A 17,404-nucleotide genomic window follows, 5' to 3' on the forward strand; every position below is an offset into this window, starting at 1 on the left:
TTCTTTACAACTCATTCTCAATGGAAATGCACACTAAATTTTTGGACAATGGCGGACCATGTGTAAAATTCCACAATTAAAAAACAAACTCATTTATAATTAACCTTAACACATCAACTTGCAGTTTTAATTTCGTAATCCACTGAATCTGAAGAAAACGACTGGTTTCCCATACAACAAAACAAAAAACAGAAAAAACATGTTTTCCAAAAGAAAAAAAAAAATAAACGTGAGGTTACACAAATCGATTTTAAAGTCATCTTCCATTGTATGAGCTTTGTGTATCTGCTTCACATTATGGCCGTGACAAAATACTACAATATCGATATTTTGTTTTACATTACAAAACTAAACAAAAACAAAATATTCCGTTCGTTACTACCAACAGTAATTTGTTATAGTTTGCAAATAATTACATATTGTTGAAACTGTTTTGCATGATCACCATGATGTCAAGATAAAAAAAATCAGCAACTAAATGAGATTCTAAAAGTAGGTACAAAAAATATAAATATATATATGGAGTGAAAAATCCAATCAATGATTTAATTTTAATTGGAAAATAGAATCGCTTAGCAAAATTCTTTCTCCAACATTTTATTTTCTAAATATTCTTAAAAAATAATATTAACAATGATGCATTTTGAGGACATCTTCAAAGTTAAATATTAATTTCACAATGTCATGATACCCATATTGGCATCTACATTGCACTCTGTAAAAATCTTAATCATTATTGCGCAGCATTTAACAAATTACAAAATCTAAACCTGATAATTTGCTAGACATGATGCAGTTTTCTAACTTCAAACAAAACCAAGCAGTAGCATGTTTCTATAAACTGACGACTGCCACATAGCAGTATAAGATTTATGAACGAAGAACAACACAGTATTGATTCTTCTGAAATCTTTGCAAAGAAAATGAAGTGTTACAAAGAATTTGTTCATTATACTTTTCCGGTTATTAAAAGTACTTCTCTGGACGATCATGATAACCCGACGTTTATTAATAATGTGATACCAATTACAATATAAAGGAACGAATTACATATACATTAGTGCTGGCTTCCGGAGGGGCCGCCTTCTCCAGGTCTCCTATTGCGATTGAAGAAAAGTTCTGAGATTCACCTCGTCGGATATAACTGAAGTTTAAATTTCCTGACCTATCCATCTCTCTCCGAAGACGTTGGAATGACGGTTACATTCGTTTTTTTTTATCATATAGAAGAGACTTCTTAAAGTCTTCGGAGGGAAGAATTTCCTAAGTCATAGAGATTTGTTCTTCAAAATGTTCTGCATAGTCTAACTCTACAGGGTAAGATGAAAAAACTGCAACCAACTTCAGACTGCCGTCGTTTCGAAACCACTCGTCCGACAGCTGTTAAAATTATTCCAGTGACGGACATTCCAACAGGACTCACCACCATCGCACTCAGCACGCGCTACACAAGAATGGTTAAAAATGAGGTTACTCGCTTCATTTCCAGCGCTCAATGGCCACCAAAATCTCCGGATACCAATCCGTTGAACTATTGTGTCTGGAGTATTTTGGAAAGCAAGGTTAGCACTAAAAAAACACCAAAGTGTCGAGCACTTCAACCAAGCGCTTTGCCGGAAATGGGCCAAAATAACGCACAGCAATACTCGGGCAGTATGTGGCGGTTTCATTGGCCGTTTGAAGGCCATAATTCGTGCCAAAGGTGACCAATTCGAACAAATTTTTGATTTCATTCAATAAATTAAAAAAAGTAAGAATTATGGCGTTTGACTTTGTTGCAGTTTTTTATCTCACCCTGTATATCATCTTCGCAAAAGATCTTGGGTTAGCAAAAATCTTTGGATGCGTGAAGTTTATAGAGAGATGGATGCTTTTCCCGCTTTCTTTGAGAGTTTTTGATTTTCAAAAATGATGAACCCGTGGAGGAGGTACCAGAAGAAATGGTCCGATCTCTACCATCTTTATAATTTATGAGCTCCATAAATATTCAAAATGTTGTCCCTTTGTGAGGAGGTACCAGAAGGAGTGGACCGCTATATTCCATTTTCACAGCAAATCTTCTGTTAATAGAAAAGTGGGATGTCTGAAATGCGAAGAGAACTGGATGTTTAGTTGGATTTTATGATCGTTTTGGTCATGGTACAATGATATCAAGGTAGGGCTATGATACCATATGATTTCAATTTTTTTATTTTCTTGGCTTAATATGTCACCTTTATTTGTTTATGTATGTGTTTTCTTTTCAATAACAAAAAAATTGTTCAGAAAACATTCAAATTCGGATGTTTTCAAAATGTTTATTTCATCGTATGCATCGACAAAATCTAGAGTTTTTGTAGCGAAATAATCCTTTAGACATATATAGAACCTGGTTTTGAAAAGAAGTGTTGACCTTTCATTCAGTTTTCGCGGTTTTCAATTATTTACTCAAAATAAATGCAACAAGTTGTTTGATTTTGTTATAGTTTTGATACTATTTCTGACATTACAAGCCAAACAGGTAGACCTCCATGCTTGCAATTTTTTCAAAGTTGACCTACCTTCTCTTCATTGTACCATGGTTTTGGTTATTCAAAACTTTGACCCTTTGTGAGGGAGGTGCCAGAAGGAATGCTCCGATATCCACCATCTTTATAAAAGCTCCTAAATTTATGGAAAAATTGAGATGTGCCAAGTCTGAATGGTATCCGATGTTAATTTCGTGTTTTATGAGCTTCATGAATATTCAATATTTTGACCCTTTGTGGGAGAGGTGCCAGAACCACCACAACCAGTCGAAGAGGACATCAACGCTAAGCATTGATCTGTATCACATCTATTTTAAGATTGTAGATAAGTAGGAAAGTTTGGTAAATTAATTTTAAAAAAAATCTCCCTTTTGATAAATCCCTAGTTACCCAATACATTTAAAGTGAGGGAGGGATTAAAAACGCATTATCTTTGAATTTTCAAATGCTTCAATATTTGTGCGACCTGAACTTGAAACAATAAAACCGGCTTTTTTAAGCATAAAACAGTCGAGATGATACTTCAACAGTTTTCAAATTGGTGTGGTTGCTCAAGGACAAACATACATTTGATTTGTTTAAAATGTTGCTGTTGTCCAACAACAAAAATTTCTGCTAAGATGCACTTGAAAATCTTAATATACCAGAAATAACAAAAAAAGCATCTAATACAGGTATTAACATAACCCACATCTCACAAAGTTATGTTAAAAACCGGATTCCTTAGTTGAAGCTTTTGGCTATGTGAGCAAGCTAGTCAGCGAAACAGTCTCCATGTAGTCAAGCACATGCAATAACAACCAACCATCCAACCAACTTAGCAATAATTGTGTAAAAAATCAACCAGACAGACGGACGGAACTAATGAAACATAGTCACTATGATAGCGGTTTCACGTCGATGTTCGAACAACGACCTCACACTTTTAGCAATGACAATGACTTTCCAAAAAAACACACCACACAAGCTAGTAGATGTGATTTTCAAAAACCCAAAGAAACAGAGGGCCAAAGAATTTCTTTTTGGTTAGCATTTTGCACTTTGATCACGGCGTAGCCATGCCAATACAGATGCGATACGATACGATACGATACGATATAGGTAGGTAGTGTGTACACACATTCATATTTAGGTTAAACATTACTCTAGCCAAATAAACTCACCTGCGTCTGCTATTCATCTTGCCATAGGCTATAATCCAGAGGGCGGCTGAAATGCCTGTTAGACCCACAATCGCACTTTGATTTTCGCGTAGTTTACTTAGAGCGGGAGCCATGTCTACTGTTTAATTGATAAATCAATAATTCAACACAAATTTACTACAAATAAGTTAGTATTACTTGTATTACAAATACACAGAGTATATTTTCACTTGCTTTCGTGGAATTACTTAAAGGGGGAAAAGAAAATATTCCACTTGCTTTTGTTGTTTTGTTCTGGCCTTTTTTGCCTCTTAGAACTCTCTTTGCACTAAGCACAGCCTGTCGTCGCCGCGTTAACACCAAATAATGTCCGTTGATTAGTGTGGAAATGTCAAAGTGTTACAATTTTGCAATTCCTTCTCGCTCAATATTCACACAAACTCGAAACACTTTTCGTTTTTTTTTCTCTTTGCCTTTAAATATTAAACAAAACGTTGTTAATTAACCTTTGGCAAAGTGTTTTCAGTGCAATTTACATAAAAATCTGTCGAAATTTTCTTTTTCGTTTGGTTTTCTGTAATAGTGCTGGTTGTGCTATTTGACTTTTGTCGCTGTTGCCGCCGTTACGTTGTCGTGGTATTTACAAGTGTATTGGTATTGTATTTCGCTATTTAATTTGTTAATTTCTTATATACAACAAATTTTATTTTGTCAATCACAAATATCCCATCCCGTGCTTTGCTACTAAACAGTTACGAGTTTTCCACCGCACAAAACACATCTGACCATTGGTGGGGAATGTTTTTTTCTTATTGTGGAGCAGATGCAGATACACTCAGGGACATGTAGGTCGATTAGTTGGGTGGCACAACGAGACGATATATCGAATTGGTGTTATTGGTAGATAACCGAATTATCGATTAATGGTTTTGCTTTCGCTTCTATGCTCACTTTCGCCACGTTCATGTGACTTTTATTGGCAAATGGTAAAGTAGAGCGAACGAGCTAAGCGTTTTCTCATTTCGCGCGTTGACGCACACATGTGTTCTCTTCCAGAACTTCAAGACTTTATTATAAGTTATTACTACGATCATCGATTTTATCTTTATAATATCGGAGAAAATTGCAAAACTAGTAGATTCTTGCAATTCAATTAAAATATATTAAAATGATATGGTTAAACTCTACAACAGAATCAGCATTTGTACAGTTTTACTAGTTTTGCAATTTTTTGGGAAAACATACAGGAAAATTCCGTTATAGTAGTAAATAGTTTTACATTGAATTGTTTTTAACATGGTGCAATAAGGAGGTAGAACAGATTCGTAAAAACTACTAAAAATACAACGCTATAGCTATGTCCGCATTCCGCCAAATTATTTAAGGTAGTAAACGTCGATGTTTAGATAAAAAAAACTAAGGGTGCAAGTACATAAGAAGTCATTTATAATTTGACATTAATATGCCTAGCCATGACTTAAAGCTAACCAAGATTTTTTCCGCATTCGAATCCAGCCCTCGATTCCCCTTATAATTTGCCATTAACATGCCAATCCATGACGGCAAGCTGCTTATGTACCCTTGCCTTAAGAAATGCATAATAAGATGTTAAGAAGATGTTTTCCGACTAGATAGTTAAAAGGGTTGTTTGTTGTGTAAAATCAAATTTGCGGAAAAAAGTCATCCATAGAGTAATATACTCATTTTAGAATATACCATGGCCCAATAAGAAAGGTGGCTCAACTTCAATGAAACTAGGAAAAGTGGAACTCTGTACTGCTGCCTAATTGTGTCAAATATACTTTAGACATGCAACAATGGGTCTTGTTTAATTTATATATAATTTATATTTTATTTCACAAAAAATACTGTATTGTGGAAAGCCCACAAAAAATGTTTTATCTGCAAAATTGAATTCGAGATAGAGGGACAGTATTGTTTTATCCCAAAATTATACATTTTGTTGTCTTAGTAAAAAATTTAACATTCTTGCAGTTCTGGAATAGACCGATGATCAAAAGAAATGAAAAAAAAAAACATATGCAAGTGTGTAAAGGGGAAAGTACATAAAAGCGCTTTTTTGACTCGCTTAATGCTAGGAACACAATTGGAGCGAACGACGAATTTTTTCGCGGCGTATGTTCGCCGTCAAAAATAAAACACATATGTGTATATGGAAGTGCACACAATCACGGCACCGGCGAAAATTTCGTCGGTCGCCGCGAACTCAATTAGCTTTATTTCTATTTCATACGCCGGCGACCGGCGAACAAAACAGTACAAGGTGGCCATACTTGTACGAATTTTATGTGTTTTAGTAAATAAAATTACTTTTTACTTTAAAATTTGTTATGGTCACTCTACTATCTGTTACTCGTATAAAAAAACCTAATTAATTTGTTTATTTATTTGTGTACTTGCGCCTGAGTGAAGATGGATATCAGTGAATTTATAATAGAGAAGATGGACATAAGTGAAATTATAATAGAGAACGTAAAGAATTATGTGTTCTTGTATAATTCATTGTAGTCAACAAATGAGCAAAAAGTAAACAACTTCATCAGCTGTTATATAATTTCGTCGGTATTGTGTTCCATACGACGAATTTTCGCGGCTCATTTTGTCGCCGCGTAGGGCGAAATTCGTCGTTCGCTCCAATTGTGTTCCTAGCATAATTCATCGCCTGGCTTCTTCGTGAGTTTTAGATCGGTATGGCAACCCTTTTTTATATTGGAACTCATTTATAATTTTCAAATAATTTTTATATTCCATTACTATTTACGCTAGATGTGTGGCGTATTTTTTGTAAAAATAATTTTATTTGTCTGAATGGAACAATTGACATAAACAAGCCAAACTAATCGTTAAAGATTTGATTTTCTCTATTCTCTATACCCATATTGTTCTCGCGATTTCGAAACATATTTTTTGGGAATATGAAATCTTAAACAATATTATATTTTTCCCATGGAACATAACATGGTAGAAAAATACAGGTAGATGCATCAACGCTTTGGAACATTGATATGCCAAAATATTTTAAATGTCTTTTCAAATATAAGTAGATTTTTATGTTTTCTCATACGACGTCAATCGAAGGTTATTATAATACGCGTTTTTCAACAATTTTTACAAATTAAAATAATTTTCCATTCAACATTTTCAATTCCAAAATTGGTCATTTGCTAAATCGCATATGACAACGCTTTTCTGACAAACTTGACCTTGTCATTTTCAAGTAAAAGTCATTTTCATTCCTTAAATATATACGTACCACAAGTGGCATATTTACAAAAATAGGAATTATATTAATTTCGAGGTTCCTTATGTATAGGTCCGTCTTTGGGCGTTAAAACCCAGAGTAGCCACCTGAAAAATGATAGCAAAATCTTTTATATGGTTTCTATACTAAAGCGAAATGGAATCAAGTCAATTACACAATTACAAAATTCGATACGGCAATCTTTTACCAGCATTGTAGGAAAAGAAGCTGCGATATTGTTGATCTCTGAAACAAAATTCAACCATAATCAAGTCATACATGACTTATATTTTAGTTTTATGTTTTTGATTATATTTTTCCTTGACTTTTATAACCTCTAAAGATGTAAAAATGGTAAAAAAATAGACATTGAAGGGACATCAAATAGTAATCGTATTATTGCATGATATTCTCTTGGTAATTGTAATATGGAGGAAATTTTCATTTTTAATTGCGAAAGTTCATGGTTTTCGTTGGGTTGTCTATTTTTGCTTCAGACTCTTTTTGCAGAAATAATTGGCGATTTATTTCACGAAATTAATTTAAAGTTCATTTTGTTTATTCTTTTTAACAAAAAAAAGTGCCGATGTAAACAAAAGCCATAACTGCCAGTTTCATTTAAAAAAGTACTAATGTTATTGCCATATCTCTGAAAAAATCATTTATTTTAAAGGGACGATGTAATAATTTAACTCAGATAATGATAATAAGGGATAACAAAGTTGTACTATTAAGAAAATATATAAAAATACGCCAATGTCTGGCAAAGCAATTGATGAATTTGGTTTTTTGACATTAATTTCCCGTCACAATTTAAGCAGCCACATAGTGTTGTATTTCTTTCGCAGACAATGTGGTGTAGTCTCGACCTTGTAAGACAACGAGTACACTATTCAGCAACGAATAATTCAGCAAATACGAACGAATTGAAGCTACGAAAATTTTCAATCGGCCACATTATTAGGATCGTGACATAGTCAGTCAGCGTTGAAGCAGCGAAAATTTTCTTTTGAGGAAGCAAAGAACCTACAAAAGGTATGCAAAAGTTATTATCAAACAAGCAAATCGAAAAAAAACATCCATTATTTCTTATTTTACAACGAGATAAATAAAATTAAAACAGAGTAAGCAAATTTTATTGAAAATGGTTTTGTGTGTGGAGAACAAAGTTGAGTGATGTGATTACTGCACCACTATATGTAACACACCGTACGAATGAACGAACAAGAAGGGTGAGATACACAGCAAGCGCAAGCTAATGGAAGAAGAAAAAAAATTACATAACGAGAATTTTTATGAAAACTTTTTTCCATGGAGCATAACTGCTCCAAGCAATTATGCTACGTAGGTTTAAGGTTACTGTGGTGTAGGGGAGAGAACAAACTAGGACAGTAAGAAAAATTATGAAATATATTATGAAAAGGAAGTATATTTTTGCAATTGAATTTATTTAGAAATTTTGGTTTTCTAAAAAACAAAAAATGACAATTTTTAATGCACAGTTCAAGCGGAGACATAAAATATTCATGCGTTCAAGTTCATTTTTTATACAGGAATTTACGAAAAACACAAATACATTTCATTTCTACGCTAAAAAATAAAACAGGACCAATAACCATCAATCCCCAGTGGCTGGCGAATGGTAACAGCCATCCAAACAACATAACCAACAAACCAGCAGCAGTAAAGCAGCAACTCAGCCAAACAACAATCTAAGCAAAAAACATCGAAACTCGGAATCAAATCATTTGAAGCAATAAAGGCTGGTGGTAAAACACAACAGCTCTTCAAAGGCGGCGGCCCTAACAAAAGAAACGAGAATCAAGTAATGTCCAATTATATTCAATTTTTTACAAATATTTTTCTTTAAACTCGAAAAAAAAACAAATCAAAATATACTTTTGTAAAATGCCATTATATTTTCTTGTTAAATTCCAAAATAATACTTATGTAAATTGTATCCTGGAAAAATTGCAACAGCCCTTTGGCCAAATTAACAAGAAAATATTTTGAATGAGAAAAGAAATTTACCAATATTTTTGAAGAGAAATATAGCATGAAAAAAGAATAATAGGTATAACAAACCAAAAAAAAATCTGTAATGCAAAAACATAAACACAAAATTCTAATTATGAGGATGATGGTTTGATTTGCAGGTACTTGGCTCACATTGGTGGCTTGGTGCTAACAAACAAACATACAGACAGACAGACACCCAAACATAAAGCAGAAGTAAAGGCAAATAAATTTCGTCACCATGTCCAGTGGAAGTGGTGGTCAACGTATACGCCGAGATGAATTCGACATAGAGTCGAGGAGTGATGAGCATTATCATCACCGTAGAGGAGGTGATGATAGACGGAGTCATTCAAATCGCAGATCTCCTTATAGTCGACATCGTGATGATGATTATAGTCGTTCACGAAGCCGAAGTCGCGGCCGTTACGGCGGTGGTGGCAGCCAACGTCATGGAAACAGCAGATATTCTGTTAGTCGCAGCCGCAGTCGTAGCCGTGGTCATTCCTCGCGACGACGTCTTGACAGTGGCAGTCAACATTCTTCACATTCTAAACGATATCGTGATTCACGATCCCGCTCCTATTCTAGATCACGTTCCAGGTCGCCGGCCTACAACAGGCGGCAAAATCGTCATCGTGATTATGACACCGACGACAGAAGAGGCGGCGGTGATTACAAACGTCGTAGTTCCAAATCACGTTCCAGATCAAGATCGTCTTCACATTTTCGTGGCGATCGAAAGGAGAAAGAACAATCCCACAAGAAGACGCACAAGAACAACCTCGATGCTATAAAGGAAAGTGATGCATCTTCAAATGATAACTCACAAGAATCTAAACAAAGCCAAGACTCAAACTATGTAGGCAACCTAGAAGATTTGCCCTTGCCCCAGCAAAAAGATGATGAAAGCAAACAGCAAAATGATGCTGATAAAGGCATATACAAATTTGATGAAAATGAGCCAATTGATCGGGCTCGTATACATCGTGAAATGGAGGAAAAATTACGGCAGGCCTTGGCCAAAGAGGGTAAAGTCTATCCACCACCCAAACCGGAGGCATCACATCCGGTCTTTGCAAATGATGGTTCATTTCTGGAAATCTTTAAGAAAATGCAAGAGCAGCAACAATTACAGGTCAAACCATCAACATCAGTGGCGGCTGTTGTGCCACCGGCAATTGTAAATCCTGTAGTACCCATACTGGCTGCATCCTCTGTCAGTCCTGCAACAGCACCATATTTGGTGGCCACAGCCACTGGCAAAAGTGCACCTCCACCGCCGATTGTGGGTCGCCGCAAAGGTGGTAAAATTCTAAAAACCGGAGTGGTGGCCAAGCCGAAGGCTCAAACAGAAGTCAGTAATGATCCCAAGGATTTCTGGTCACTGTATTTGGCGGAAGTGAATAAATATAAAAACACAGCTTGTGAATCGGAGCAAGGCAATAGACCTCTAATTAAATAAACACAAAAAATAATCATAAAATGAACTAAGAATGCAAAGAACGAAGAACAAGAAATGAACTTGAAGAACATGAGTCTGTCTTTTTTGTAATGAACTGTGCATATATTTTTTTTTTACTTTTTCGATTTATAATTTTTACCTAACCCAATCAATTTTCGGGTTATTTTTTCCAAACTTATTTTATTTTTCAATTATGAATCTTGAAATATTCTTCCTATTCTTTTTGATTTCTCTTTCCTATTTCTAAGTGTAGTTTTTAAGATGTAGTTGTAAGATACATTTATATAACTATATAATATACGTATAAATTATATAATTATTATATATATGGTATACCACAAATTACACACACATACTCCCGTACTCAAGAAACTATAATACTTATTTGAAAAAGAAACTCCCCCAATAGATGTTTTCAAATACAGACAGCCAATCAATAAACAACAATACAGCACCTGGAACCCCAATCCACAATAAATAGTGACTATGAAGCAAATAATCCACAAAAAAAAAAAAAAAAAAAAAACGAAAATTTCTTTTGTTATCGGAGAAGAGAATAGTGAACAAAATTGTTTTTGTGGTCAATTCGTAGCAGGTTTTGGATAAAAATATGTGTTTTTTATCAACAATTAAATTATTTCAAAATCAAGCGAAGTGGATAATGTAATTGTTACAAGTGATATATAACAAATTATAACAAGTAAACAAGCTATATTTCTTACGTGTAGTTCTCGGGCACCACGTTAACAAATCGCCGGTATACAAGCCCTTGATATTTTATCTTTTGTCGTACTCTAACACATGGTTAGGGTGTCGGTACGCAACGAAATATAAAAATTAATTTCTTTTTTCCTTAATTCTAATCTTACGTAATAATCTACAATTTTTTTTAACATTTATATACTCTACCATGGTATGGAGTGTATATTAAGTTTGTCATTACGTTTGTAACACCTCGAAATATACATTTCAGACCCCACATGAGCATAAAATTCCATGTCTATTTAGTGATGTCCGTCCGTCTGTGGAAATTACTCTAGCTTCCGAACGAAATGAAGTAGATTGATAAAATTTTACTAAATGTATATTATGTCTGCAGGACTTTTGGTATTGAAAATGGGTCCTGTATGCCTACGTTTTGGTATAGCCCCCATATAACGGTACCTCCCGATATTCAGTATTTTGATGCTTTTAGCGACATTATTCACCGGAATAGATTCAAATTTGGCATTTGAAGTTCGAAATAGATAAGAAAATTGTCTGTGCAGGTCCCCGTCTTCGTATAGTGCCCATATAGGGGTACCTTCCGATGTTCGGCACTTTGTTGATATTAGCGACATTATTTACCGGAATTGTTTTAAATTTGGTATTTGAAGTTCGTAATGGTTACTACAGCCCAAGACAGATAATTGTCTGTGCGGGTCCACGTCTTCGTATAGCCTCCATATAACGGTACCTCCCGATATTCGGTATTTTAATGATTTTAGCTGCATTATTCACCAATTTCTTTTATTCAAGTTTCATATTTGAATTGTATGTAATGGTTTATGACAAAAGTTGCCTATGCAGGTCCACGTCGTCGTATAGACCATAATATAACAGGCCACATTCGGTAATTTTAAGATTTTAACAGAATTTTAAACGGATTTTTTTTTTTTGAAAATTGCCAAAATTGTTCCAAATGGTGGAGGATATTCAAAGATCGGCCCGGCCGAACTTACAGTTTTTTTTTGGATTTAATGAATACTTCCGTAAAATCTCAAATGAAAGTTATTAAGAAAATTATTAATTCAAAGCTTTAAAATGTGCGTGATATTTTTCTTTCAACACTTTATTCATTAAAATTTTAAAAGTGTTTCAGCGAGCGAAGGCTTCGTAAAAATGAAAAATGAAGTTATGTTTCGTTCATTTCCAGTGGTGCAGTATTATTTTGAAATCCACTTATTTTTATTTGCTTTGGATTTTGATCTCCCAGGCCTTGCTGGATTTTATTTTATGTCCTCTACCATAAGTTGGTGGGTATATTGTCTTTCTCATTCCGCTTGCACCACCACGTGGTCAGAATAAATTTCTAAGTCCGAATAAATAAAAGAGTGAAATTTTACATCGATATTTGTAGTACCCCCCAAAGAGGTTTGGTATTGAAACTGAGCTATATACAGGGTGAGATAAAAAACTGCAACAAAGTCAAGTGCCATAATTTTTCCAAAAGCTAAAAATGTCCGAAATAGCATCAAATGTTAGAATAAGTTTAAATTTCTTCGAAGTGGTCACCTTTGGCACGAATTATGGCCTTCAAACGGCCAATGAAACCGTCACACGCTACGGTATTTTGGTCCATTCCCGGCGAAGCGCTTGCTTGAGGTGATCGACAGTTAGTTATTTTTTAGTCCAACGGATTGGTATCCGGAGATTTTGGTGCTAAAAATGCTAAAAATGTCCGAAATAGCATCAAATGTTAGAATAAGTTTAAATTTCTTCGAAGTGGTCACCTTTGGCACGAATTATGGCCTTCAAACGGCCAATGAAACCGTCACACGCTACGGTATTTTGGTCCATTCCCGGCGAAGCGCTTGCTTGAGGTGATCGACAGTTAGTTATTTTTTAGTCCAACGGATTGGTATCCGGAGATTTTGGTGGCCATGGTGCGTTGGAAATGAAGCGAGGAACCTTATTTTGTAACCATTCTTGGGTGGCGCGTGCTGAGTCCTGTTGGAATGTCCAAGGTCTGCGGCCAAAATGTTTGCGTGCCTAAGACTTTAATACAACCTCCAGAATATTTTCGGGATAATATTCGGCATTTATTATGATGCCACGGTCGGTTAATACGAACGGAGAGCGACCATCGGCTGTTATGGCGGATCACACCATCACCATGGCCGGCGCTTAAGTTCTGGTGGCCAACCGATGGTGCACATTTTTAGCTGACCTCTTTGGCAAGTAAACACGATCATTTTGTTTGTTTACAAACTGCTGGACAAGCGACGCAGCTCTTAAGCTCTTTTAAGTCTATTTTCTTACTGTTGCCGTATAAGTTCTTGCACTTTTTGGAATTTCAATGGCTTTATCACGAGCTCATTTTTCAATATTTGCCGAATGGAATGTTGCGATATGTTCAGCTCACGACCCATTTTTCGAACCATTTCCGCTGATGTTGCAGTTTTCTTCCGTTCACTTCCTTGACTTCGGGTTACGCTACCAGTATCACGGTAACGAGCGATGGTACGAGACACAAAAGATTTATTCCCATTTAAATGCTGGAGTGCTCTAACGATAGCCACTTGTGGTTTTCCCAAAGCCATGATATACGGCCCAAGATATTTGATATAGCCTAGAAAGCTTAATGGACCCTCCAGAATATTTTCGCGATAATATATGGTATATATTGGCATTATTTATTTATTCGATTAATACGAGCGGAGAGCGACCATCGGCTGTTATGGCGGCCCACACCATCAACATGGCCGGCGCTTGAGTTATGGTGGCCAACCGAAGGTGCACATTTTCCGCTGACTTCTTTGGCAAGTTAACACGATAATTTTATTTGTTTACAAACTGCTGGACAACGAATGTTTTCTCATCGGAGAAAACCAAATTCGACAGTTCACCACTTTCTGTCAAGCGAAGCAACTCTTAAGCTCTTTTAAGTCTATTTTCTTTCTGTTGCGGTGTAAGTTCTTGCACTTTTTGGAATTTCAATGGCTTTATCACGAGCTCATTTTTCAATATTTGCCGAATGGAATATAGCGATATGTTCAGTTCACTAGCCATTTTTCGGCCTCTTCGACGGGGGTTTCGGTCAAGTCGCTTCTTTACTTTTCGAACCATTTCTGCTGATGTTGCTGTTTTCTTACGTCCACTTCCTTGCCGTCGGGCTGTTCTACCAGTATCACGGTAACGAGCGATGATAATATACACAAAAGATTTATTCACATTTTTGGCTGGTTTTCCAGCCAAATATAAAGAAATCACACTATCACGCTTGGATTCCATCACGGAAATTCTCACCAAAATGCATTTGTACGCTTGTAAACAATATAATGAGCTATCGCTGTAATAATTTTAACAACTGTCGGACGAGTGGCTTCGAAATGACAGCAGTCTGAAGATGGTTGCAGTTTTTTCATCTCATACTTTAGAATTCTTACTTGCTTCGGTATAAAATATATGTAAATGAATAAATATTTGTCCTATATGTGATAGTGGATGGATTGAATAACTCTCATCGCAGAGATTTGAAAAATAGTTATTCTTATTGATGAAAATCTGTCTTTCAACTCTTTTTAAAATAACCTCAATACACTGAGAAGAACACTGAGAAAATACAAATAGAGCGGTTTATTTTATATGATGATACATACATCACATTTCAAGTTTTAAGTGATTTAGTGATACGTGGTGCAGTAATGAAAGAACGCATTAGAAAAATTTAAAAATGATATAAAAAATTTAGAATATAAATAAAACCCATATGAGAACTTACTCTGTTTTAATTTATTTACATTATTATCTGTTTATACTAACATCAACTGATTCATGTCAGAGTTTCAGAATCGAATTTATATTGTTCAATCCAATTTCGTAATATTTTAAATGTAAACGAATGTTGCCACCTATCTAATCTCACAACGATTCTGCAATTCTGATTTATGTAACAAGACTATCTGCCAATCTAAATTAGATTCATAAAATAATAATAAAATTTCTTTGTATTTACTTTGCTTATTTTTTCCCCATCTTTGCTTAATAATAATTGCAATACAATTTACATACATCTTTCAAATCCCATTAAAAAATGCTTGTCAACGGAAAATTCAAAAATAACCTCATTTGGATGCTGTGCGTGTGTGTGCTTGTCCCCCATTCATTGTGTCAAAACAATATCCATTGCATTATTTATAGTCCCTTATACATAAAGTTTGTATTATTAATTTTACAACATTTCAAATTTCCATGTCATCGAAAAAAGGCAACACTACAAACATGACTAAATTGGAAACCGCTCCTTTTGATCCACGTTTCCCCAACCAAAACGTGACCCGTTACTGCTACCAATCCTACGTGGATTTCCATCGCTGCCAGAAGAAACGTGGTACCAACTACGAACCTTGCAATTACTTCAAGAAGGTCTTCAACTCCATGTGCCCCAATGCCTGGGTTGAAAAGTGGAACGACCAAATCGACAGCGGCACCTTCCCCGGCAGAATCTAATTTCTTCAGTATTGGTTAAATTGCTGTGCAGAAGAAGACACTTCTAATGAACACCTAGCTTTGTAACTGTCGTCTATTGTTATTGCAATCCACAAAATTACCATGAATTGTGAATTCTAATTTAAAATAAAACAAAGAAAAAAAAACGACAAAATGTTCATTTAAATTTTGAAAAAGAATGTAGTGAATTCGCTAAACCATAAATTTAATTTCTAAAACATTATAATAATGCTTTGTTGCAAATTCCAATAAAGAGAGGCTACACTTGATAATGTAGTTAATCGAGTAAATAAATGTGTGTCCATTACACATAAAAATACACATAGCGGAAGGCCATAACTTGAAATAAAATCGTTTGGAAGGTTTGTATGTTCCTCAAAAATTTTTGGGGTCATTGAGTTAGTTTTCAAACTGGGAATTGTTTTTTTTTTACATTTTTTTCACTGAGATAAGAACTTTTTAATATAAGGGGGTTATTTTTTAATACCATTAACCATATGGCCGGTTTGGTTTCGGTTTAACAATGCGCAGCTACACGAATTCGGCAACAGCTTCACTTGGAGACCATTGGTCCATTGTGGAATGAAAAATTTAGATATAGAGACGAGAAGAAGATTTTTTGTAAGGAGAAGTGTAGTTAGGATGCCTTTGCAAACTTGTAAATGATGATGGGATCTATGTTTGAGAAGAACGTTCGAGTTACTATCTCTCTCCTGCCAAATATGTAGCCTATGTCTCTTGTTGAATAACATGGCACGCCTGCACAGTAGGTTTTCAATTGTCTCTACCTCTTTTTCATCCTCACATGGTCTACAGTAGTCAGGGGAACCATTGACCCATCTTGAGTCAGATATCTGATACTGCAGTGACCGGTCAGTATGCCCAACATGATTCTTACATCAGACCTACTAAGTGAGAGAAGGGAGTTGTCTTTTCGAAATTACTCGCCGGATGGCCTTAGATACCCTGCAACTGGTTTCCAAGTGCCATATTTTTCCTGTTTCTTCTATGAGAGACTTTTTAAGCAGCTGACATAATAGCTTATTGTTGTTTTAAAAGTCTCATCAATCGGTATATCACGTTCCCTTGAGGTCAGACATCTGATACTGCAGTGACCGGTCAATATGCCCACCACGATTCTTAGATCAGACCTACTTAGTAATAGAAGGGAGTTTGTTCTTCCCGAAATTACTCGCTAGATGGCTATAGATACCCTGCAACTTCTCTAAAAGAGATTTTTTAAACCGCTGACATAATAGCTTATTGGTGTTTTAAAAGTCTCATAAATAGGTATTTCAATCGAATGAGATCCGCCTCGAACTAATTCATCAGCCCCTTAATTCCCTACCATACTGATATCTCTTGGAACCCTACAGATTAGGGATTGGTTCTTAATATAAGGCGGTAATTTCCCGATATAGTTACGGTCCATTTTGGTGCAAAATTAACTCGAAATCAGTTGAAGATATATATGGGAGCTATATCCAAATCTGAACCGATCTTGACAAAATTTGATAGACTTATTTCGGATCTGTATCTGATATTCGGTACCAAAGATCATTGTTGTGGAATGCATATTACGCTTGTGAGGGACTTGAAACCCCAAATCGGATAAAACATATATATGAAATACATATAAAAAAAACATATATATTGAAATACTTGTTTATAGGATGAATTCATGAATATACCAGATATCTGGTACCAAATATCATTATTGTCGAATGCATATTACGAATGTGAGGTATTGAAACATCAAATCGGATGAGAAATATATATGGGAGCTATAGCTATATCTGAA

The 17,404-nt window shown here is 35.3% G+C and overlaps 3 protein-coding genes across 3 annotated transcripts in view; 2 read left to right on the forward strand and 1 right to left on the reverse strand.

The window, feature by feature from the left end:
- LOC131802740 (ATP-binding cassette sub-family D member 3-like) overlaps positions 1–4,464 on the reverse strand; it is a 41,705-nt gene extending 37,241 nt beyond the window's left edge. The window contains exon 1 of the mRNA XM_059123188.1: positions 3,671–4,464. Within this exon, the coding sequence (XP_058979171.1) occupies positions 3,671–3,783 (113 nt within the window). The 5' untranslated portion in view covers positions 3,784–4,464. The remainder of the gene's footprint in view (positions 1–3,670) is intronic.
- A 3,297-nt stretch (positions 4,465–7,761) lies between these two features.
- On the forward strand, positions 7,762–10,870 carry LOC101901146 (serine/arginine-rich splicing factor 4). The gene is made up of 3 exons (XM_020037237.2): positions 7,762–7,946; positions 8,465–8,736; positions 9,068–10,870. The coding sequence occupies exon 3, from the start codon at positions 9,169–9,171 to the stop codon at positions 10,390–10,392; it is 1,224 nt and encodes a 407-aa protein (XP_019892796.2). The 5' UTR covers positions 7,762–7,946; positions 8,465–8,736; positions 9,068–9,168; the 3' UTR covers positions 10,393–10,870.
- On the forward strand, positions 8,012–15,924 carry LOC131802742 (cytochrome c oxidase subunit 6B2-like). The gene is made up of 2 exons (XM_059123189.1): positions 8,012–8,035; positions 15,362–15,924. The coding sequence occupies exon 2, from the start codon at positions 15,376–15,378 to the stop codon at positions 15,601–15,603; it is 228 nt and encodes a 75-aa protein (XP_058979172.1). The 5' UTR covers positions 8,012–8,035; positions 15,362–15,375; the 3' UTR covers positions 15,604–15,924.
- The last annotated feature ends 1,480 nt before the right edge of the window (positions 15,925–17,404 follow it).

Source organism: Musca domestica, unplaced genomic scaffold (assembly GCF_030504385.1).
Source record: "Musca domestica strain aabys unplaced genomic scaffold, Musca_domestica.polishedcontigs.V.1.1 238, whole genome shotgun sequence".
NCBI lineage: Eukaryota > Metazoa > Arthropoda > Insecta > Diptera > Muscidae > Musca > Musca domestica.

Excerpts from the sequence above, each read along its gene's own strand:
- LOC101901146 (XM_020037237.2), top strand. The coding sequence starts at position 9,169 with ATGTCCAGTGGAAGTGGTGGTCAACGTATACGCCGAGATGAATTCGAC.
- LOC131802742 (XM_059123189.1), top strand. The coding sequence starts at position 15,376 with ATGACTAAATTGGAAACCGCTCCTTTTGATCCACGTTTCCCCAACCAA.